General features: G+C 34.3%; 1 protein-coding gene across 1 annotated transcript in view; it reads left to right on the top strand.

The window, feature by feature from the left end:
- SNX13 (sorting nexin 13) overlaps positions 1–22,003 on the top strand; it is a 143,196-nt gene extending 121,193 nt beyond the window's left edge. The window contains exons 19-26 of the mRNA XM_052638615.1: positions 4,538–4,645; positions 6,470–6,580; positions 11,691–11,852; positions 13,308–13,379; positions 15,704–15,849; positions 16,118–16,186; positions 17,714–17,826; positions 21,196–22,003. Of these exons, the coding sequence (XP_052494575.1) occupies positions 4,538–4,645; positions 6,470–6,580; positions 11,691–11,852; positions 13,308–13,379; positions 15,704–15,849; positions 16,118–16,186; positions 17,714–17,826; positions 21,196–21,443 (1,029 nt within the window). The 3' untranslated portion in view covers positions 21,444–22,003. The remainder of the gene's footprint in view (positions 1–4,537; positions 4,646–6,469; positions 6,581–11,690; positions 11,853–13,307; positions 13,380–15,703; positions 15,850–16,117; positions 16,187–17,713; positions 17,827–21,195) is intronic.
- Positions 22,004–22,473: the final 470 nt, after the last annotated feature.

The following is a 22,473-nucleotide window of genomic DNA, read 5'->3' as shown; positions in this document are numbered from 1 at the left end:
GAGTAATGCTAAGGTATGACCAAAGCTAAGAAAATAAGGTAACAATTTTTTATAATCAACAGTGAATGTTAGAATGGTTTTGTCCATTTAACGAATAAATTTTAAACAGTCCTAATCATTATGGACTAGTGACAAAGTACCAATGATATACCTTGGAAAATTAGAATAAATGTGTATGTCTGATTTTAAGAGAGTGTGTATATCTTGTCCTTTGCTTAGGTATTTGGGTTTATTTAACATAGAGATAGAGATCATTGTAAGACATTTTGTGATTTTCTGTTTGGTAATATAATTTAAAGCTGTGGTTATTTTAAATAGCATCCTTTCCCAACTACTAACAGGTAAATCCTCCATTAAGTTGTTTGAAGAACCGAAACCTAAATTATATTTAAAATTAACCAAATAATGATTTTAATTCTTACCAAATACAGCTCTCTTGTTTCATAGAAGTATGAGGACTCTTAAACATAACAAATGTAAATATTTTTATTTTTCTCTGTTTTATCTTTTGTTAAATATTTTTTCTTCTTTTTAACTTAGAACAAAATAAATTATCAGTGGATAAATTGGAATAGGTAATCTGAAATTTATTTTAAGTCATGATAATCTTTCATGCAATGTTTTAAAATATATAATTATTGGTAAGCCAATAAAATAATAATAATGATGACATTTGATTGGGTGAACTAAAGCTTTGAAATGACATTTTACTACATAAATAATCAGAAAATATATCTTTCACTTAGGATGTAAAAATGTGTGGTTGGCACCATAATTATCTCATTAAAATATTTTGTAAATAGAGTGAGATAACCTACTAATAAAGCTTTAAAGTGTTTAGAAACCAGGTTATTATTGACTCCATAAGCCCATATTAAAAGGACTGTTTTTAATTATATTCATAAGGAAATTAATAACTCTGGGCATATCTCTTCTATTGTTCTTGTTAAATAGATCTCCATGTTTAGCTTGATTTGTTTGCAAAGGTGAAAGAATTTCTGCCCCCCAAAATTCCTGTTTGATATTTTTTTAAAATCACATAGTTCATATATCTCTTCCTTTTCATCCTCACACTTTAACCTAACAAGACAAATTTTAAAGTAATGTGAATTACTGAGAGTAGTTTTAGTTACTCGCAAATTTATGGGAATTTGGTATAATATGAAATTTTCTTTGTGTGAATGGTTGTAATTTTTTCCTGCTGTTCAAAGGAATAATCATGCTTAAAGATTCTAGGCTGACTGTAAATACTGTGTTTATAGATTGACAAATATAGATAAAGAACATACTTTAAAAAATCTCTATTGATAGAACAATTCATGTAGAAAATTTACTTTTCAGTACAGCACCAAAATTAAATGCAACTAACTGATAAAGCACAATTCAGTTTTAAAGTGCTCAGTGCAGACAAATGAAGTGGACGTGTTAAAGTTACAGTAGTATGTGATTACTAAAGCATATGGATTGCTTTTGGAGGTTAAGAAATTAAAACCTAAGCTTGTTAAGTGAAATTTTAGGTTTAAGGAAAGTACTAAGCGCTTGTAAATAAGACTCACACTGTTTGCCTTTTAGGTCTGCCTTATTTATATTTTTAGTTTTATTTTATATTTATATTTTTAAAACAAATCGTATAAGAAAATGCAGTGAACTTTTAGTTCACTGGTGGCAACAGTACAACCAGTGGATGCAAATAAATTTTAACTCCATAGAGCTCTCTAAGTATTAAATTATTTTAGAACAGATTTCATTTTGTTTCTTTAACTTTGTGACATAAATTTTTTTCCCATTCTAAACATTTGAACTATTATTTGTTTTCTTTAATGTTTTATAATTTTGTAGTCTTAATTTGATATTTTATGGATAAAGATTTATAGGATTAAAAGAAAATAATTGAGGAATGGGATGGAGAGGGAGATGGGGGGGTTCAGGATAAAATGTTTTCTTCCTTTTTAAATTTAAGGGAAAAAAAAAGAAAATAATTAAAATGTTGAATGTCCAAATTATTTTAGAAATGATCCCACCTCTACCAGTTCATTATTCAGCTTATGACCATGAACAGTACAGACCGAGTCCTTGCCTCTAAGGGGTTGCGTTCCGTGGATAACTCTGTGCCTTTCAGTTTTATTGGATGACTTATTCCTAAATATGCAGCTTATGTTTATAAATAAAATACCAATGATTTAAACATATTAAGTATGCATTAAGATAACTGAGTAAAACCCATTCTTACACTTTTGTGAACCACCAACTGAGTAAAACTGATAAATGAACTTTGAATCCTTCTAATAAAAAATTCTAAATGTTTTTCAAATTTTCTAGACCTGACATATTCAGTGTGGAAAGATAAAATCTTTGGGTTTGGAATATCTGTGATTTATGTATAGTATTTGAGTTCTTTGTGAACATTGAAATATATTTTAATTTATATTAGTTCTTTAGGTAGGTTTCTTTTTTTTTTTTTTTATTCATTTAAAAGTATTTTTGTGACTTTTTGGCAGAGGAAATCCTATTACTTTGCAGGGAATGGACTACTTTGCACTGGTAAATAATCTTTTAAATATCAAACTAATAATGAATTAATATAGAGTATTAAATTTTTCCATTTTTCTTCCTTTTAAAATAACAATATTTGAGAAAAAATGCTTCCGGTACAGACATATAATTTTAAAACCAGCTTGATAATTTAGACTTTAAGAAAATAACTGTTACATTTAAATTTTTATTAATAAGGTTTAATGTTTCAAAATTTTGGAAATTGTTGTTTTGAGGAGTACTGCTATATTCCCTTGATATGTTAGTTTACTAGAACTGCCATAACAAAATACCCAGCTTAAACAACAGAAATCTGTTTTCTTATAGTTTTGGACGCTAGAAGTCCAAGATCAAGTTGTTGGCAAGTTTGATTTCTCTTGAGTCAGCTCTCCTTGGCTTTCAGATGGTGCTGAATATGGCCTCACATGACTTTTTCATTGTATGCTCCCATTCCTGATGGCTCTTTGAATCCCTCTTATAAGGGCTTTGTTTTGATTTTATTCCCTCTCTGAAGGCCTTGTCTCCAAATACAGCCACTTCTGAAGTACTGGAGGTTAAGGTTTCAACATGTGAATTATGAGGGAATAAAATATATTGGTAATGCCTAAATAAACCACACATTCTGTAAAATTCAGTCAGTAGTTTAAGATACCATTGAAAAGTCATATTCCAGGAAACTAAATATCTTTTAGAACACCTTGAAAAATGTAAATTTACTTCTATACAATGTGGTTAAAAAAAATTAAAACCAGGATATTATACATTCATATTCAATAAAAACCCATTCTTACACTTTTGTGAACCACCAAATTTGTGACTACAGCATAACATTTTCCCTGAAAATTACTGCCCCCACTTTTTTTTTCCTTGGCTAAAGTAAAAGAACTACTTTTAACTTTCATGCATAACATGTGATGAACTTGTCACATGATAGCTCCAAGCAACCATCTGATTTGCCATTCCATTTAATAATTTATCAGAATCTTCCAGTTTTGGGATGAAAATTATCCTACACCTTTTCATTTCCTCTTTTCTTTAATCTCTGCACCAAGAATGAGTTTTCTTTACAGACTCATTGTTGTCTGTTGTTATTTAATCAAAGAATGGTTTTAGACAGCTTGTTGCTTCCTGGATATGTGTCGCACAGGAAAAGCAATGAAGCTCCTCATTGAAGTTTTAGATACTAGATATTGTCGGCCAAGCACAATAACTTGCTGAATGACATTGTTCTTCCACTTTGTTAGCAGCTAGTATGGTTAAAATCTGTGCTTTAACAAGGCATGGTGGATTGCTAACTATCTGGACTTCTGAAGGTGAAGTCTGTAGCTGCTAAACTTCAGATATGTACACTTGTTTTTGTTAGTGGCTTTACAAATATAAGATATATGCTATATAGCTCTTTTATTTTCTTAGTTATTATGAATTTATTTTTCATGTAGTTTCATACAGGGGAAAAGTATCAGTGTTATACTATATGTCATTATATAGACACAGTTATAGCTGTAATCTATATTTTGAAGTTTGCCTCTTCTACTTTTAATAGTTAGCTATTACAGTGATTAACTGATTTGAAATCGTCAATATAAAAATATTTCCTTGAGTTTTTTCAAGAAACTAGAAACTCGTAACTTTGATTATTAATAGTTTATTTGCTAATACTTTATTCTTGTCAAAAGGTTTTTAAACAAAATGTTTTTTAAAACCTTTTATGAAAATTTTGAATGATCTTAAAATCAGAGAGATTATTAAAATGAAAAACCATGTGGTTCATCAGTTATCCATGTTTGTCATTCTTAGAAAATAACTTCTTTGTAATAACATTAGAACTGTGGTTTGGATATATTTGCACAGTATTTTATATTTTCTGATTTGGGCTTAATAAGATAAAATATATTGCAAAATCTGTTTAAGATACTTCTGATACATAGAGAAATTGTCACTTGGAAAATACTTTTCTCTTTTTGTAAAAATAATCTAAGATTATTGAATGTATTTTGTTTTGTAGTTTGAAAATCTCTCAAGCATATTAAAGCTTCCTGGTAAAAAGACTTTTAATAATATGGATAGAGATTTTTTAGAAAAGAGAAAGAAAGATCTAAATGCATATTTGCAGGTAAGTTCAGGTTTATTATTACTCGTAGGTTTCATTTTAATAGAGCACACAAATACAGCTGATTTCTTTGGTAGAGAGTGTTTTTACTGTAATAGTGAGATAGCAGCCACTTTTGAGGTGCTGAGATGTGACTTGCAATCTGATCAGTAATTTATGAACATTATTTCTCTGTTTATTAATTTAGAAGTTTTCTGGACACTCAGTGCTAGAAATTTTACCTTCAGGTTTGAATGAAAACATAGCCACGCCCACCCACCCCCCCACTCACACCCCCACACACACCTATACACCCACACCTGTACACACACACTCAGTGCTAGAAATCTTACCTTCAAGTTTGGATGAATAGATACCCATACCCACACCCACACCTACACACACACACACAGATACATACACACACCCGGAAGATTTCACTTCTGAAATAATAAAAATGTGTCTCATAAGTTATCTCCTGCGTAAGGACTGTCAGAAATAACTTTATTTTAGAAAGTAGTACCCAAATACCAGATTTTAATAGTATCACTTTATGGTTTTTTATACTAATGAATGATTTATAAGGATGTCTCATCTGTTAATATTAGCTCCCCACTTCACTCTTTAGGAGTCAGCATATTCCAGCCTACAGACCATATCCAGCCTGCCACCTGTTTATTAAGAGTTTATTATATTATTAGAACACAGCCACTCGTTTCGTTTACTGCTGTCTATGACTGCTTTTTGGAGAAGGCAGTGGCACCCCACTCCAGTACTCTTGCCTGGAAAATGCCATGGACGGAGGAGCCTGGTGGGCTGCAGTCCATGGGGTCGCACAGAGTCGGACACGACTGAAGCGACTTAGCAGCAGCAGCAGCAGCAGCATGACTGCTTTTACACTACTACATTGGAGTTGAGTAGTTCCAGCAGACTATGGATCACAGAAAGTACAATAATTATTATATAAACTGTACATAAAACATTTACTGACCATGTCCTAACATTTAGTGAAATTTAGCCAATACTATACTTGATATTTTGGGGGACGTTTTCTCTCAAACGTTTATAAGTTTAATTGAGTTTGCTTACAACTATTCCATAGCACTACAGTTTACTGAAAGGCTAGAAAAAACAAATCTTCTGTTATTCACCTTTGTCTTCTGGCTTCAGGCTAAATGATATTATTTATATGACTTGTTAAACATTTTGATTTTTTAGAATGTATTAACTTTAGTTGCATTAAAATCTGTATCAATTATTTATAAAATTTAGAAAATAAGCACCTTTTTCAAAATCTGGTGCCATAAATGTATGTTTTAGTTGTGGCTGTACTGTCTGCATCTTACCTAATGATCTCAATATGTCTAAACATGTTTCATTGAAGGAATTAAGCTAGAATGTTAGACTATATCATGTTGTAAAAGCAACAGTTTGTTTTGGGTCCTCTTTGTAATACTTAAAAGTTTTTTCGTTTTAATTGTTTTATGTACTTTCCATTAACGGTAACTTTAAAATTAGAATGTGAGTAACAGCAGTTTACTGCCATGGCTCTTCTTAGTTATAAGCTGTAAAACCTGAAAATGGAATAGTAAATAACATTTTGGGGAATTCCCTGGCAATCCGGTGGTTAGGTCTTCACACTTCCACTGCAGGGGGAGCTAAGAGCCCACATGCTACGTGGTGAGGCTAAAGTAAATAGATAGGTAATAGATAAATGTGTTAATATCTTAAAAAATAATGACAGCATTTTTTACTATACATTCTTACCTTTCTAGCAGATGACACTGTAAGTAGTAGTTAATTTCCTGTACCCTATCAATATAAGATGCCTCTTATTTTTCCTGTTAGTTACTGCTAACTCCTGAAATGATGAAAGCGTCTCCAGCCTTGGCTCACTGTGTGTATGATTTCCTTGAGAACAAAGCCTATAGTAAAGGGAAAGGGGATTTTGCTCGCAAGGTAAGCAGACCATTGCATTGGCTTTCTGCATAGGTCTGTTTTCTTACTTTGTTTTCAGTAAAAGAGGATAATTTATGTGTATGTTTTAAAACTAGAAATTTATTAAATGTTCCTTGGTATCTTCTGTGCTTTATCAAAGAGTCAGACACGTCTGAGTGACTGAACTGATGCTTTATCAAGCCTACTATATATAGGCATATCTAATAAACTCCTGTTTTTACATGTAGATTAAAATCTAGTAGTAGCTGGAAAGGGGAGGGAAAAAATAAAATAAAAGCTTTGTTTCTGAAATGATGCTTTAAGGAAAGTTGGCCTAAGACAAGCCGCAGGCTTTCATTAGTTTAAGAAGGAGCTGTTAATCCTTCTTATTGGGAGGAAATTTCTTTTAATTGGAGTAAGGATAGTAAAAATGGTAAGAAGACTGTCCTGAAAGTATTTATGCCTTTTGAGTGAAATAGTTATTATTTAAATTTTTAGGGACACAGGCCTGTTCTGGAAATAAGATGCTAGGTTAAGACAATGAATGATTTACTGCTCAGGTTGGTTGAGAGAGCTCACTGGGTGAGAAAGCAAACAGTGGAATCAGGCAGTGTTTGGTTCAAATTCCTGTTCTGCCATTTATTAGTTGTGGCCTGCAAAATGTTACTTGACCTCTGGGCCTTTAGTTTCCTCAAGATTGAAGGTGTTAATCCTCAATTTAGAGCATGTGTGAGTCAAATGAAATAATCTATGTATGACAGTGCCTGTCTGAATCAGTGTTGGCTCTTAGAAGTAGTAACAATAGTAACAGGAGCTGCAGCATTAGTTGGGGAAACTGTAAGTAGGAATTCTGTGTATTATTTTTGCAACTTTTTAAAAGTCTGAAGTTACTTCAAAATGAAAATTAAAAGACTTCCCCACCTCTCATCCCCTATAAAAAGATTAACTTGTTTAAAAAAGATTAAGGAATTGGTACAACTAAGAATTAACAACTGTAAGAACTTCAAATGATCTCTCAAGGATACCATGGTTTAGCATCCAAGTGAATGTTAATATTTCTAAATGGAATGTTTTATTTTAATAAGAAATTCTAGGCTATGTATTTTATAATGATGGGGGGAAATATGGTGACCTTATCTTTGTATTTCATGATTGAAGTGATTGAGTTTTAATTCCAACTCTAAAATAGCTTTATTGTTAATAGAGATGCATGTTAATATTCCATCTTTTTTATGTTTACCTTAGTTTATCTCTTAAGATTGCATCTATTTGAGATAAATTATAAATTGATAATAGCCTTTTGAGATAAAAGAAGCATTATATTGTTTAGTCGCTAAGTTTTGTCCAACTCTGTGACGCCATGGACTGCAGCATGCCAAGCTTCCCTGTCCTTCACTATCTCCTGGAGTTTGCTCAAACTCATGTCCATTGAGTCAGTGATACCATCCAACCATTTCATCCTCCATAGCCCCTTTTTCCTCCTGCCCTCAGTGCTTCCGAGCATCAGGGTCTTTTCCAGTGAGTTAGCTCTTCACATCAGGTGGCCAAAGGATTGGAGCTTCCGCTTCAGCATCAGTCCTTCCAGTGATATTCAGGGTTGATTTCCTCCAGGATTGACTGGTTTGAGCATTATATTAAATGTAGGCAGTTTCTTTTTTACCACCCTACAGTAGCGTGTGCATATGTGTGTGTATGTATGTATGTATCTGTTTATCTCCAAATAGTTCCATGTCTCTTTTTAAAAAAATCACTACTAGAGTCTAAAAATCCTTTTGAGTCACTTCTGGGAATCCATGGTAACATACATTTTCATAAATCATATTAATAATTATTAAGTTCATCTTGACATCTTTCAGATTGTTGGGATAATTTTCATGAATATCAAGAGGAGTTTTCAGCTACCTTTCCTTTTTGGATAAATTGTAGTTTAATATTTTCCTTTATTGTATTTCACTGGAAATTAAACAGCTATTAGAGAAAATAATCTACAAACATTTTATCAGTGGCTAATTGTGTTGGAGAAGACTCTTGAGAGTCCCTTGGGCTGCAAGGAGATCCAACCAGTCCATCTTAAAGGAGATCAGTCCTGGGTGTTCATTGGAAAGACTGATGTTGAAGTTGAAACTCCAATGCTTTGGCCATCTGATGTGAAGAGCCGACTCATTGGAAAAGACCCTGATGCTGGGAAAGATTGAGGGCAGGAGGAGAAAGGGACAACAGAGGATGAGATGGTTGGATGGCATCACCGACTCAATGGACATGGGTTTGGGTGGACAGGGAGGCCTGGTGTGCTGCGGTTTATGAGGTCTCAAAAGAGTCGGATACGACTGAGCAACTGAACTGAATCAGAGCTTGAGAAGTAATACTTTATAACACATTATCTTGGTCACACAATTTGCCTAGCTTTGCAAAATTTATGGGCCAGTTCCTAGAAGGAATAATAGACAAGTGGTATTCCTCTATGCACACAGTATCTTTCCAGGTTTTTTTTTTTTTTATCAGAGTGTAATGGCATTTTTAAGCTGTAAGTAGGGACCTAAATTTAAATTCAGATTCCCTTGTTTGCATTTTTAACTGATACAAATAACTGAGGTGACAATTGAATGAATAGCTAACATCTAGTTAAGTCAGGCAGAGTGTACACTTTTGCAGGCAATCAATAATTTACTCGTCTGCTTGGTAATGTGTAATTGTCTTTTTTTTTTTTTGCTCTAAACATCTATTTTAAGACCTATCTTGCTGCTGGAAATGTTAGATTGTGATAGACTGATTTTATGCTTCTAAAATTCTACTTTTTTCATGGTTGAGAGACATAATCATGTGTAGAGGTTTTTCCATGCTCCTTTGCTCCCTCCTCTTTCCACCACCAATACAGATGTTTAAGCTTTACCCTCAGAAATTGGATGGTGAAAAAATAGGAACAAAAAGGAAAATGGATCCTGAAGGTCTAGGATTGGTGCTCAGACAGCTATTTTTAATTATTATGTAACTCATGGTGTAGATTTAAGTTCTCTTATTTTGAAAGAGTATTAGTGGTAGTTAGTCTCATGCCTGGGCTTCCCAGGAGGCACTGGCGGTAAAGAACATGCCTGCCAGTGCAGCAGGCATAAGACACGTGGATTCGATCCCTGGTGGGGCAAGATCCCCTTGAAGGAGGGCATGGCACCCCACTCCAGTATTCTTGCCTGGAAAATTGCATGGACAGAGAAGCCTGGTGGGCTACTGTCCATGGGGTCACAAAGAGTCAGACATGACTGAAGCGAATTAGCATAGCATAGCCTCAAGCCGGAGAAGGCAATGGCACCCCACTCCAGTACTCTTGCCTGGAAAATCCCATGGATGGAGGAGCCTGGTAGGCTGCAGTCCATGGGGTTGCACAGAGTCGGACACGACTGAGCGACTTCACTTTCACTTTTCACTTTCATGCATTGGAGAAGGCAATGGCAACCCACTCCAGTGTTGTTGCCTGGAGAATCCCAGGGACGGGGGAGCCTGGTGGGCTGCCCTCTATGGGGTTGCACAGAGTCGGACACGACTGAAGCAACTTAGCAGCAGCAGCAGCAGACTTAAGCCTGGACAGCAATTGAGGTTGTATTCATTTAACCAACCTAAGATTGTATTAGCTGAACCCATGTTTCCACTCTGAAGTGTAAGATATATAAAATTCTAAAGTACTTTTGATGGTGTTCAAACAATTTTTAATGTAAGTTATAGATTCAAATGAAATTCAAGCCTTTTATGCTTCTGAAATTCTACCTTATCTGTGAACATTAAAACTTAGTTGAATGGTGGCCATTTTTCCTAAAGTTGTACATTTTAAGTGTGGTATTCTCATGTTTATCTCACTTAAGAATTCTTGTGTTCTAAAACACTGGCAGTAGTGTCAGTATAGAAGTAATGTCCTGATTTGAACATACTGTTCTGGTTAACTGAAAATTACTATTGTATATAGAATTAGGATTAACACACATACATATATATTATAATTTTACACCCCAATATATACTGTCTATATAACTGTCTACAGTTATCTTGAAATTCCCTTTTGTTGTTATTGTTTATTACAGTACCTATTTCACCTTTTCTGGTTTTCTTGTTGAAAATCATGAAAGCATATTAAATAATTTGATCTTATTAATATCTATTAACGTTGTGTTTCTTAAACAGTGGGGTTCAGTGTTTTTTGCTATGATTGCTATTGTGTTTTTTTTTTCTTCCTGCGTGGAACATAATTTGTTTCTATGGTAGTCTTTATAAGATTCAGCACTTTCTGGAAAATATTCTTAGTATTGTTTGACTTTGGTTTGGTGTCTGGTTTTTATTTTCTCCTTTCCTTCCCTTCCTCCTCCTCTCCCTCCCTCCTCCTCTCTTTCTTTCATTTGTTTTGTTTGTTTTTATCTGTTAAAAATCAAGATCCCATATGCATCTACTTTGGGTTCTTTATTAGATGGCTCTCCCTTTCTTAATTGAAACTATCTGGCATCTGTTACAGTCAGAATGTCAATTTTAAAGCTTCCTATCCCTCTGAGTTATTTCTTTATATATCTCTTAGCATATTTTCTTTATGGTTTTTCTATTCTGCCTTAGTAGAATATGGCTTGCATGTCTGATTTGCAGCTTCTCTTTTTCCTAATAGATTCCAGATCCCTTCCATAGATTCTAATTGAGGATGAAACCTATCCTAAAAACTACTTTGTTAAATAAATCTTAGTTCTTTGAGCTTTCTGTTTGTTTATTGTGTCTGCTCATTTACTTTCCAGTATTGCTCAGAATATCTATGTCATTGCTGCCTTGAATCACGGCAGAAGTATGTTGTGGCTGTTTATAATTGGATAAGTTTCTGTTTGGGAAAACTCTTCATTTTTTTCAGAGGTTTTCTTGATAAGAAGGTAACCCAAGGTTTATATTCATTTTCTTCCAGTAAATATATCACTTGTATATTTGTGTCTGAAAAATACATTTTAAAGACACTCTGAAGACAACAGTTCAGTACTTTTAAAAGGCAATGAGTTATTATAGACTGGAAAGTTATTACACCTTTCGTGTGTTGCACTTGAGGTTTTCTGAGGCTTCTCAGTTGAATAATAAACTTGATACAGTGAAGTCATGATATAATATCTTTTCCCTTTAGATGGACACTTTTGTAAATCCACTTCGAAATTCTATGAGGAATGTTTCAAATGCAGTCAAATCCCTTCCTGATAGCTTGGCAGAGGGAATGACTAAAATGTCGGACAACATGGGCAAAATGTCAGAAAGATTGGGTCAAGATATAAGGCAGTCATTTTTCAAGGTAAGATGTTTTCAGTAATGTCTGAAGGAAATGATTTTTAAGTCAACTAAGATTTACTGAGCTCCTGCTTAGGTTTACCTTATTTCTCTTTGTAAGTCCAAAGCTCTCTAGACACATAGTCTCATAAAGAATTAAAAAGCTAAAGAGAATTGATTATCAGAAGTGGATACTATAAAATGCACTCACTTCTCAGTCTCTATTGCAATACAATTTAAAAATTAATTTAAAGCACATTTAAAATTAGTGAAGTTAACATTCTTTGTACTGTTTTATTCCATTATACCATATTTACTCTATAATGTTAAAATTTATAGCAAAACCAGTACATGCTGTTGTATAAATGATACTAGTATTCATCAGCAAACATAAATTTCTCCTGAGTCACATGATTAAGATTCATGAGATGAAAGGGAGGAAGAGTCTTTCAACATCATCAATCCTTAGTATGTAGATACCTGTGAGAGGAACAGAGGAGTCTGCTTGGGAGCATTTTCATTATACTAGTAGTGGATACTGGTGAATCAAGTAGTTTTTTGCTTCCTAATGTACATTTTAAAAAATAATTTCGACCTAGTTGTTTAAAGTTATAATCAAGACTAAGAATGAAATCATGTAGGTATTAGAACTTTGTTTGTTAGATCATGTTTCCATGAAGAGGAAATATATATAAACACAGATAGAATTTATTTATTGTACGAGACAATTCCTAAAATATAGTGTGTGTAAATCATACTCTTCTGTCAACTCTCATATCTTCTCTGATGCTCCATCTGAACTTCTAATCGTGGGGCAGCGCACTAACAGTGAAGGAAGGGTTGTCTGGTGCCGCTTCTGCCAGTAACTACCCATATGACTTCATACAGAAGTCACTGAACTTCTGCAGGCTTCTTTTTCCTGACCAGTATGTGCAGGGGTTATAACAGGTGATCTTGGTGGGCCTTCCTATACTGAGAAATGATTACCAGCTAGCACTGGTCTTTCTGTCCCTTTTCTCAATAGCTTACATTATGTAACAATTAGTTAATTAGTTTCTTTCAGCCTGTTAACATACTGCAAGGCTCTTTATGATAGAAGAAAAAAGATTGCAGTTCTATTCTCTGACTGTGCTATTCACTTTTGTCTTTAAATCATTTAACATTTCTTAGCTTTAAATTCTAAAAAGTATGGAGGTTTGAAAGACTTAATATCTCCTTCCAACTCAAAATGAATCCTTTTTCTTTTTTAAGGAAAAAAATCTGTTGATAGTGAAATAATTACCCTTTTATATTTGGTTTTTAATTTTAGAGTGTTAATACTTTGTTAATGCTCTATAACTTTTATCTATTGTCCCCAGAATCAAATCAAGTGCTCTTTATTATATTTGACACTTGTTTCAGTTTATTATCTTGTGTTCTTTCATTTTCTGCTTTAGTGTGTTTACTTTGTTGTTGTTGTTGTTCTTGTTTTTAATACTAGGTTCCTCCTTTAATTCCCAAGACTGATTCAGATCCTGAACATTGTCGAGTTTCAGCTCAACTTGATGATACTGTGAGTTAATTGTTGTTTTGGTAGCAGTCAATTGGAATTCAAATCATACTTTGCAGATCTTTTTAACTTTTTAATGAACTATAATATGTATATGTCATTAATATACTTATATTTTAAACATTAAGTTTGATGAATTCTTACAAACTGAACATACCCAAGTAACCAGCACTATAAACAAGAAGCAGAACGTTGCCAGTACCCCAGAAAGCCCCTAATGCTCTCTTCCTATCACTGTCCTCTCCCCTGCCAAGGATAATCACTGTCCTGACTTCTACCCTGCTTTTATACTTTATATAGATGAAACTGTAAGGTATGTACTCCTTTTAGTCTGGCTTTTTTCGTTCAACATTGTGGTAGCCTTCCATGTTGTTCTGTGTGGTTGTGGTTTCTTCATTCTTGTGGCCTTACAGTACCACATTTTGTAAATATAATACAATTTATTTGCTATGTTATGAACAGTACTCCTATAAACATTTGGGTACATACCTTTTGATTAAATAAGTATGTATACATTTCTCTCTGTACCCAGAAATGGAATTGCTTGGTCAGGGGTTATGAATATATTCAGTTTTAATAGATACTCTCAAATAGTTTTCCACACTGTTGTACCACTTACATTACCATCAGCAATGCATGAGAATTTCAGAGGTTCACAGCCTGCCAGAATTCAATATGTTTATGTTATGCCTTTTTAATTTTAGCCATTCTGGTTGTTGTATATCATATGGATTTACATTTCTCTGATCATAAGTCTGTTGTCCATTTGAGTGTCCTGTCTTATATGTCTAGTCCTTTCCCCCATTTTTCTGTTGGCTTGGCTGTCTGTCTTTGTCTTTGATTAGTAAGAGTACATTGTATAATCTGAGTATTGGTTATTTGTCAGATACAAGTATTTGTATATTGTAAATATCTTCCACTTTGCGTGCTTTTATTCTCGGTGTATAATCTGTGTCTACTGCACAGTCACATAGATGTTCTCCTATGCTTTTCTTCAAACATCATTTTTCTTCACCATGCCAAAACTTAGATTTGCTATTCATCTAGAATTGATTATTGTGTGTAGAGTGATGTAGGAGTTCAGTTGACCTAAGCACTATTTATTGAGAAGGCCTGCTTTCCCCATTGTATGTTTCTCCCTTGTTACAAGTTAAATTATTTTATATATTGAGTCTGTGCTTTATATTCTGTCCTATTATGCAGATTTATTTTAAAGTTATAATTATCCCCTTCAATTTCTCATTGGATTTCTTTACAGTAAACTGTCTTAAAGATAATATTTTTGTTTTTTCAATAATATTTTAGAATGTTTATTGTGTGTTGTACTGTTATAATATCCATAACATTATGCCTTTTAGTAAATGTTTATAATTTGTTCATTAGAATTGTTAGGTGGCACTAAGCTCATGAATATACTTGATCAGAGAATAGAGCAGTATTGAGAGTAGATAAGCCATGAACTTTTGATATGTAAAGAGAAGGCACACTTAAGAAAATGTTTACAACACAGTGAAAAATGAATGACTCATGCTGTTTTCTCAGTATTCAAATTGCAACATTGATGAGGAAATAGAAAAGAATAGCTTAGTGATCAAAGAATTAGAAAATTACTAGCAGTCATGCAGTTTGTTGCAGTTCTGGATCTGCACCTTTCTTGTTTTCTCTATATATTTCCACATCGGAGGATTCTCATTGTCTTCCTTTACTTTTTATATCATTAATTGAATATTCCCATGGTGAAAGTGTACAAATTTTTACTTGTTAAAAATTAAAAGAAAATTCTAGTGATTTAGTCACCTTTTGTAATGTTAGCTGTGTACGGGATTTTATTTCAGGTTTTTTATTGTAAGAATGCCTAATATGTACAACTCACTAACCAAGCAAAGCAAAATGTTCTGTGTAGATTTTATTTTGTTCTATTGAATAAGAAGAAATGTTGAGACTATTTTGTCCTTTTGAAAAAGTTGCTCCAGAGAATAGGCAGAGGGGCTAGCTAGCATGTATTATAAACTAACAGAGACTCTAGTAAAAGATCCCAAATCCTAAGGTCAGGGTCATCATGAATCCACTTTGAGAAGTTTTTTTCAGTGCAGCTTTGAAGTTTACTCATCATTGTAGATTTGTTGAATTCTGTTTTCTGTCAAAACAGATGTTAAAAGTATTTTTTGCTAAATTAGAATAAAAAGTCAGTTATAAAGGCTATAGTATAACTTGTTCTCCAACCTGTAAATTATAGTAATCATTTGGTAAAAGCAACAAAATTAGCCATTCACAAGAGATAGATAACTCAGATAAACGTATCTCATTTCTTCCCATTATTTTCTCAGGTGGATGATAATATTCCACTTAGGGTAATGCTGCTTCTCATGGATGAAGTATTCGACTTAAAAGAGAGAAATCAGTGGTTGCGAAGGAATATCAAAAACCTACTTCAACAACTTATAAGAGCTACATACGGCGATACTATTAACAGGTACCACTTTTTTAAAAAAAACAAAAAACTACTTAGAGCTGATCTTACTTAGCTTTTAAAGTTTTACTTTTAGAATTAGATTACCCAAGCTTTTGTACGGGAATTTCTTTCTGTTGGCCTTTGAAGAAGGTTATTGAAGCATTCTATTGCTCTCAGAGATAATCTACACACAAATTAAGTTGCTTACTCCATGAAAGAAATAATATTTCTCTATTTGATTTACCTTCTAAAATCTTGACCATACTCATTTAAATTTCTTTACTTTCAGAAAAATAGTTGACCATGTTGATTGGATGACCTCACCGGAGCAAGTAGCCGACTTAGTGAAACGTTTCAGGTATGTCTTTAGACATGGTCTTCTGCAGGTAGCACAGAGTTGAGCATTGTTATCACCAACTTTTATTGCGTTCCTTTTCTTTTTGGCCATAACATTGGTTTTAATCATCACTGATGAGCAAAAAGACTTGTAAAAATTATAATGAACATTTATCCCTTGGATTTATTAATCTTTGTTTTCTTTAGAACCAGAAGAGAAAAAAAAATCTGTAAATGAAAAAGCTTTTCAGATCTTAGGCTACATTTTATCACAGTAATGTGGCTTTAAAATAATTGAAATATTACATGGCATGGTCATATAATCAGATAAACTAGTTTTGGAGATTAATCTTTCTCAGTTGTATTTGCTAACTTTGATTTTAAGTGAGATATTTTAGAAATTTGTTTGTCTGACCATGGTCTAAATTTTTATTTAGACCCTTCTCTTTTATTTAGAGGTTTTTTTTAGAACCTCTGAAAAGGTTCAGATTAAGAGCAGTGATACTCCAGTTCATATATCAATTCTCCAAAAATGTTCTCAGCCCCTTCTCTGTATCTAGCCCACTTTAACTGGGGACTGAGAGGTAGATTCAGTCCCTTCAAGGAATGCATGGCACAGCAGAGAAATAAACATCTTTTCTAACAGTGAGAGATAAGCAGGACACAAATATGCATGGCATCATGTCCTTTGAAGTAACAGAAACAAGGCAACTATCAATAGCGTACAATATTTGTTTGGCACCGTCCAACTACTTGACTATAGCCACTTTCTGATTTTATCCTCCTTTACGAGATAGGGGTTTTTGTTTCCATTTTGTTACAAGGAAATTGAGAATTTGAGAAGTTCAACAGCTTGTCCAAAGGCTCACGTGCTAGAAAGTTGGGGAAACAAGTTTCTCTAATCTGAAGCTGTTTCTCCTCACTGTACCATATTGTTTAGAAAAGCTGAACTGCCCTCCCTGGCATGTTCATTCTGTTTCAAGGTGGGTAAATGTTGTTCCTCTGGAGGGCACATTGGAATCACTTGAACAGCTTTAAAAAGTACTGACTGATCCTTAGGTCCCATTTGCAGAGTCTGACTTAATGCATCTGGTGGAAGGCCTGGACATTGAGTGTTTAAAGCTCCTAGGTGTTTCTAATGTGCTGTCAGTTAAGAACTGTTCTGCCCAGGCTCTCTCTGAGACCAGATCCCAGGTAGAAGCTTAGTTATTGTGCTTAATTCCTCTCATTGGCTTGAAGAACTAAGGAACAGTAATCAGCACACTGTAAAGTAAAGAAGAATGGATTATATAGGTGAGAGAAACATTGTAATCAACACAGCTGTAAGATGTGGGTGCAGTTACTCCAGGGCATACTTTTGTTATTCTTTTCTTGTGTAAACCCTGCACTTAGTTACTATCTGTTGAATATCACACCTCTATAGAATTTCAGAAATGTTTCCTTTTTCTGTTTGCATTTGTGTTTTCTGTAGAAAATTAGAATAATTTTACCAACTTGTATCATTAGAAAATGAAAATGTTTACAAAATTTATTTAATCTTCTTAAATAGAGATGCCTTTTGGCCAAATGGCATTTTAGCCGAGACTATCCCATGCAGAGATAAAGGTATTCGAATGAGAACAAGAGTTGCAGGAAAAACTAAATTACTTTCAATTATGCCAGGTAAGTCAACAATTTTAGCATAAATCTCAATTTGTACTTCCGAATTTATGGCATGCGTTGAGCATGCCAAATTTAGCTGCCTTTTGACTATAATAACTTACCAGTTTCATGGCTTATATACCAGGAGGCATTTTGCTAGTTATTTCTCATATATGTTTAACTAATCATAACAATATTGAAGAAGAAAATGGCAACCCACTCCAGTACTCTTGCCTGGAAAATTCCACGGATGGAGGAGCCTGGTAGGCTATAGTCCATGGGGTCACAAAGAGTCGGACACAACTGAGCAACTTCACTTTCTTTCTTTCTATAGTTCCTTTTGGAGCAGGAGATGACAACCTGTTCTTGCCTGGAGAATCCCATGGACAGAGGGGCCTAGTGTGCTGTGGTCTATGGGATTGCAAAAAGTCAGACACGACTAAGTGACTAACACACACACACACACACACACTAATATAACAATATTATAAAGCCTAGGGAGCTGTTAACATCACAGCTTTAAATATGAGGGAAAAAATCAGCTGAAAGGGATTGAGTGTAAATACCCAAGGTAGATTCCCTGATTATCTACCTTGGAATAGATGGTAAAGAATCTGCCTGCAATGCAGGAGACTGGGGTTCGATCCCTGGATCGGGAAGATCCCTTGGAGAAAACAATGGCCACCTACTCCAGTATTCTTTCCGGGAGAATTCCATAGACAGAGGAGCCTGGTGTGCTATAGTTACTCCATGGGGAATCCTATGGACAGAGGAGCCTGGTGGGCTATAGTCCACAGGGTCACAAAGAGTTGGACACGACTGAGCAACTAAAACACACACCCGAGGTTTAAGGAGTATTAGAACTCTGACTTAGCTTTGAGTTCTTGAAACCACTGTATTCACCACTTCAGTAAAAATTATACTTTTAACCACTTCACTTTGCTGTCTTGAAACATTTTAAGAATAAAGTTGATGATAAAATCTGTGACAGATGAAAGTGAAAGTCACTCAGTCGTGTCTGATTCTTTGTGACCCCGTGTATACAGTCCCTGGAATTCTCCAGGCCAGAATACTGGAATGGGTAGCCTTTCCCTTCTCCAGGGAATGTCCCCAACCCAGGGATCAAACCCAGGTCTCCTGCATTGCAGGAGGATTCTTTACCAGCTGAGCCACAAGGGAAGCCCAGGAATATGGGAGTGGGTAGCCTTTCCCTTCTCCAGGGGATCTCCCCAACCCAGGAATCAAACAAGGGTCTCCTGAATTGCAGGCAGATTCTTTACCAACTGAGCTATCAGGGAAGCCCATGACAGATGAAAGGGCTAATAATGAAGTATAATGAAGTATGAGGTTTTCAGAAAAAGAATATTTCTTCTGTTTAAGAGAACAAGCACATTTTTTCAAAGAATCCCTTTGAAACATGCTTAACCTCTGCTAAAACATGGTCCTAAAGAAAGTATACATGGTGGCATTCTTTTGGTGTAATTTGAATTATTTTAGAACTCTGCTATCTCACTAACTTAGATTTACTTTGTCCATTTGTCTTCTCTCATTAAGAGAAATTTTGTTTGGTTGGGTTGTTGATTTCTCCTATGGTGATAAATGTCTTTTAAAATACCTAGATATCTCTTCTCCACATTTTAATTATGGATGTAAGGAATAGAAAAATACTTAAGTTTTCAGTATCTATTTCTTTTCCTATAATTTTGTTTTTCTTTAATTTTTCATTATAGATTTTAATCTATAATTCTCTTCTGTCCATTAAATTGGATATTTGCCACATGGCTATTTATTCCACTCGACTATACTGTTGCATTTGGAGATAAAAAGCAAGTTATAGAAATAACATTTTAGAAAAATAAAGGGAAACAGTAGCCTAGGATATTAATATACTTTTATAATAAACCAGATGGTGCTTTAGACGTACTCAGTTACGGAGTAGAAAGAAATCTTAATGCATTTGTACAATAAATATTTATTGAGAGCATTTTGTGAGCCAGACACTATTCTTTACACTGATCTTTGCCTCCTTAGAGTTTACATTCCACTAGGGGGACACAAAAGACATACAAAAGAAATAGATGAAGCACAGTATATTGGATAGTGCTAAGAGCCAAGGAGACAGATAGTGCAGGAAAATGGAAATGACAGGTGAGTTGCAGTTGTGAGTGGATGACACTTACATGAAGACTTGAAGGAAGTGAGGAAAGATATAAAAATAGGTATTTTTATATGTACAGAATTCCTCACCTGTTTTTTAGTAAATTTAAAAACTATTTGCTTAAAATTATATTGTACCGTAGTTAGAAACATACTTTTTGGGAGTTGCATGTTTCTTTTGAAAGCAATAAAGTGTTGTTTGGGGGGCCCTGTTTATAAATAATTAGGAATGATCCTACGTGATGTTCCCTTACTCAAGTGTCTCTAGTAACTTGATGTTGCCTGTGAGTAAACTCCAAATGTGCTCACCCTGCTGGTTGAAGCACTGCCAGTTTTCCATTCTTTTCACCACTTTCTTTTACAGGAATCCTAAAATTGAGCCAAATTGTTCTACCCCATTTCTTGAGCCTGTCTTGTTTGTTTGTTTGTTTTCCCCACTTGGTGCTCATTTCCTTATTCATGTTCTTAAATCCTTTATCTGTTTGTACCAATCAGATCCTGCCAATGCACTGTTAGTGTGTTACAAGTTTTTTTAAATCAGAGATCAAGTTTCTACATTTCTTTGTAGTATTTCTCATTGTGCATTAGATGGAGAATATTTTTATAGTGTTTTAGAGTTTACAGATCACTTTTCACTTTATCTCATCAAAGCTTTATAAATTCTCACAGTAATAATGATATTGGTTATTATAAACAGATGAGGAAAGAAACTCAGGGTGGGTGAGTTATATAGGTATTAAGGGACAGGCCTTCCCAGATGACTCAGTGGTAAATAATCCGCCTGCCAATGCAGGAGACATAGGAGACGTGGGTTCCAAACCTGTATCGGGAATATCCCATGGAGGTGGAAATGGCAACCCACTCAAGTATTCTTGCCTGGAAAATCCCACAGACACAGGAGCCTGGTGGTCTGCCGTCCATAGGGTCACAAAGAGTCGGACACAGCTGAGTAACGTTAAGGGACAAGATTATAACACATAATTTGGGGTTTCTGAGTCTGGGTCCTGCTTTCTCTGTTGTTATATTGCCTCCCAATACCACACAAGTGTGTGCATAATTGTGACATATATAAGTTTTAAGTCAGTTATTAAACTTATATTAAGGTCATTCACTGAATACTGGTTATTTATCAGTCACTCAAATGTGTACTTTACATGTTTTAACTTAGAATACTTTTGGCCTTGTATTTCCTTTGGATAATGAATTGTGTTTATTTCCCCTCCCCTTATTTAGATGAACTGAAGCACATTATTGGAGCTGAGACAACACGGAAAGGTATTCTTCGTGTTTTTGAAATGTTTCAGCACAACCAGTTAAATAGGAGAATGGTTTATGTCTTTTTGGAAGGCTTTTTGGAAACCTTATTTCCACAGTATAAATTCCGTGAACTTTTCAACAAACTGCATTCACGGTCAAAGCTGATGCAAAAATATAAACAGAAACTTCAAACTACTCAAGCGCCTTCTTTACAGAAAAGGTGACACTCCAATCTCTGAAACTGGTGTTCATTTTGTCCAGGACTAATGGTATGGACGGATCTTCTGGGGCTTAACTCATATACTGTTGTGTCTGCACCAGTCTTTTAGTGTCTCAGAATAGATTATTAATACATCATATGACTGCCATTCTTCTCATCATTGTCTGTAATCCAGCCACTTGTACCAAGAGAGATTTCTGTGTCTTAAATGATTTGGTGCATATTTTTGCAACACTGAGAGGATACTGCCTACAGCTCAAGCAAGAATGACATTGGTCTCTTCCGTTTCAAACTAATCAGCATTCTCCAGCAATGACAAAGTGCCAGAGTGTATATATGAGAGTTAAGGAAAGCACAAAACAATGGTTCACAGATAAATTGGCTAATTTGTTTAACAGTGGGAAACTGTGCAATGTACTGTTTGGAGGGGTTTGTTTTGCATAATGGTTTTATATATCTTTGTCGGAATTTTGATATAGTGTAGATTAGCCAGGTGAATGATCTTTGAAACATCTGTTTCAGGTCTAGGGAAAATGACAGAATGCCCTTGAAGTATGAAGTGACATTATATCCAAATTACACTTTTGTTTTCATGACATAAAAACCTAGTGTAAAATAAAACCAGTCACAACCAAAGTTTGATTGGATTTGTTATTCATTGGTAGAAAACAGATTTTAAGTAATTCTTCTATGTCTTAAGGGCTCTAGTTTGCTCTTATGGTACTCATAATTAAGTTTCATTTTGGCATTCTGTGTGCAAAAAGAAGCATATGGTGGCTCTTACTTAAGTTTTGAAGTTATTACAGCTTTCTTTAAGAGATTATTGATTATATAATAGGGGCTAGAATTTGTTGAAGGAACTGCCAAATACTTCTTAAAATATGGAAATTTTAAAAAAGTACTCTTGAAAGTTACTCTATGATAATTTTAAATTGTGTGATCTAGACATACGTTAGGTGATTGCAAAAATAGCAAATCAAAGGATTAAATGAGCTTATAAGTCATATGTAAATGTACAAATTCCTAACTCTATT

Source organism: Budorcas taxicolor, chromosome 4 (assembly GCF_023091745.1).
Source record: "Budorcas taxicolor isolate Tak-1 chromosome 4, Takin1.1, whole genome shotgun sequence".
Taxonomy (NCBI): domain Eukaryota; kingdom Metazoa; phylum Chordata; class Mammalia; order Artiodactyla; family Bovidae; genus Budorcas; species Budorcas taxicolor.
This window is presented reverse-complemented; position numbering and strand designations above follow the sequence as displayed.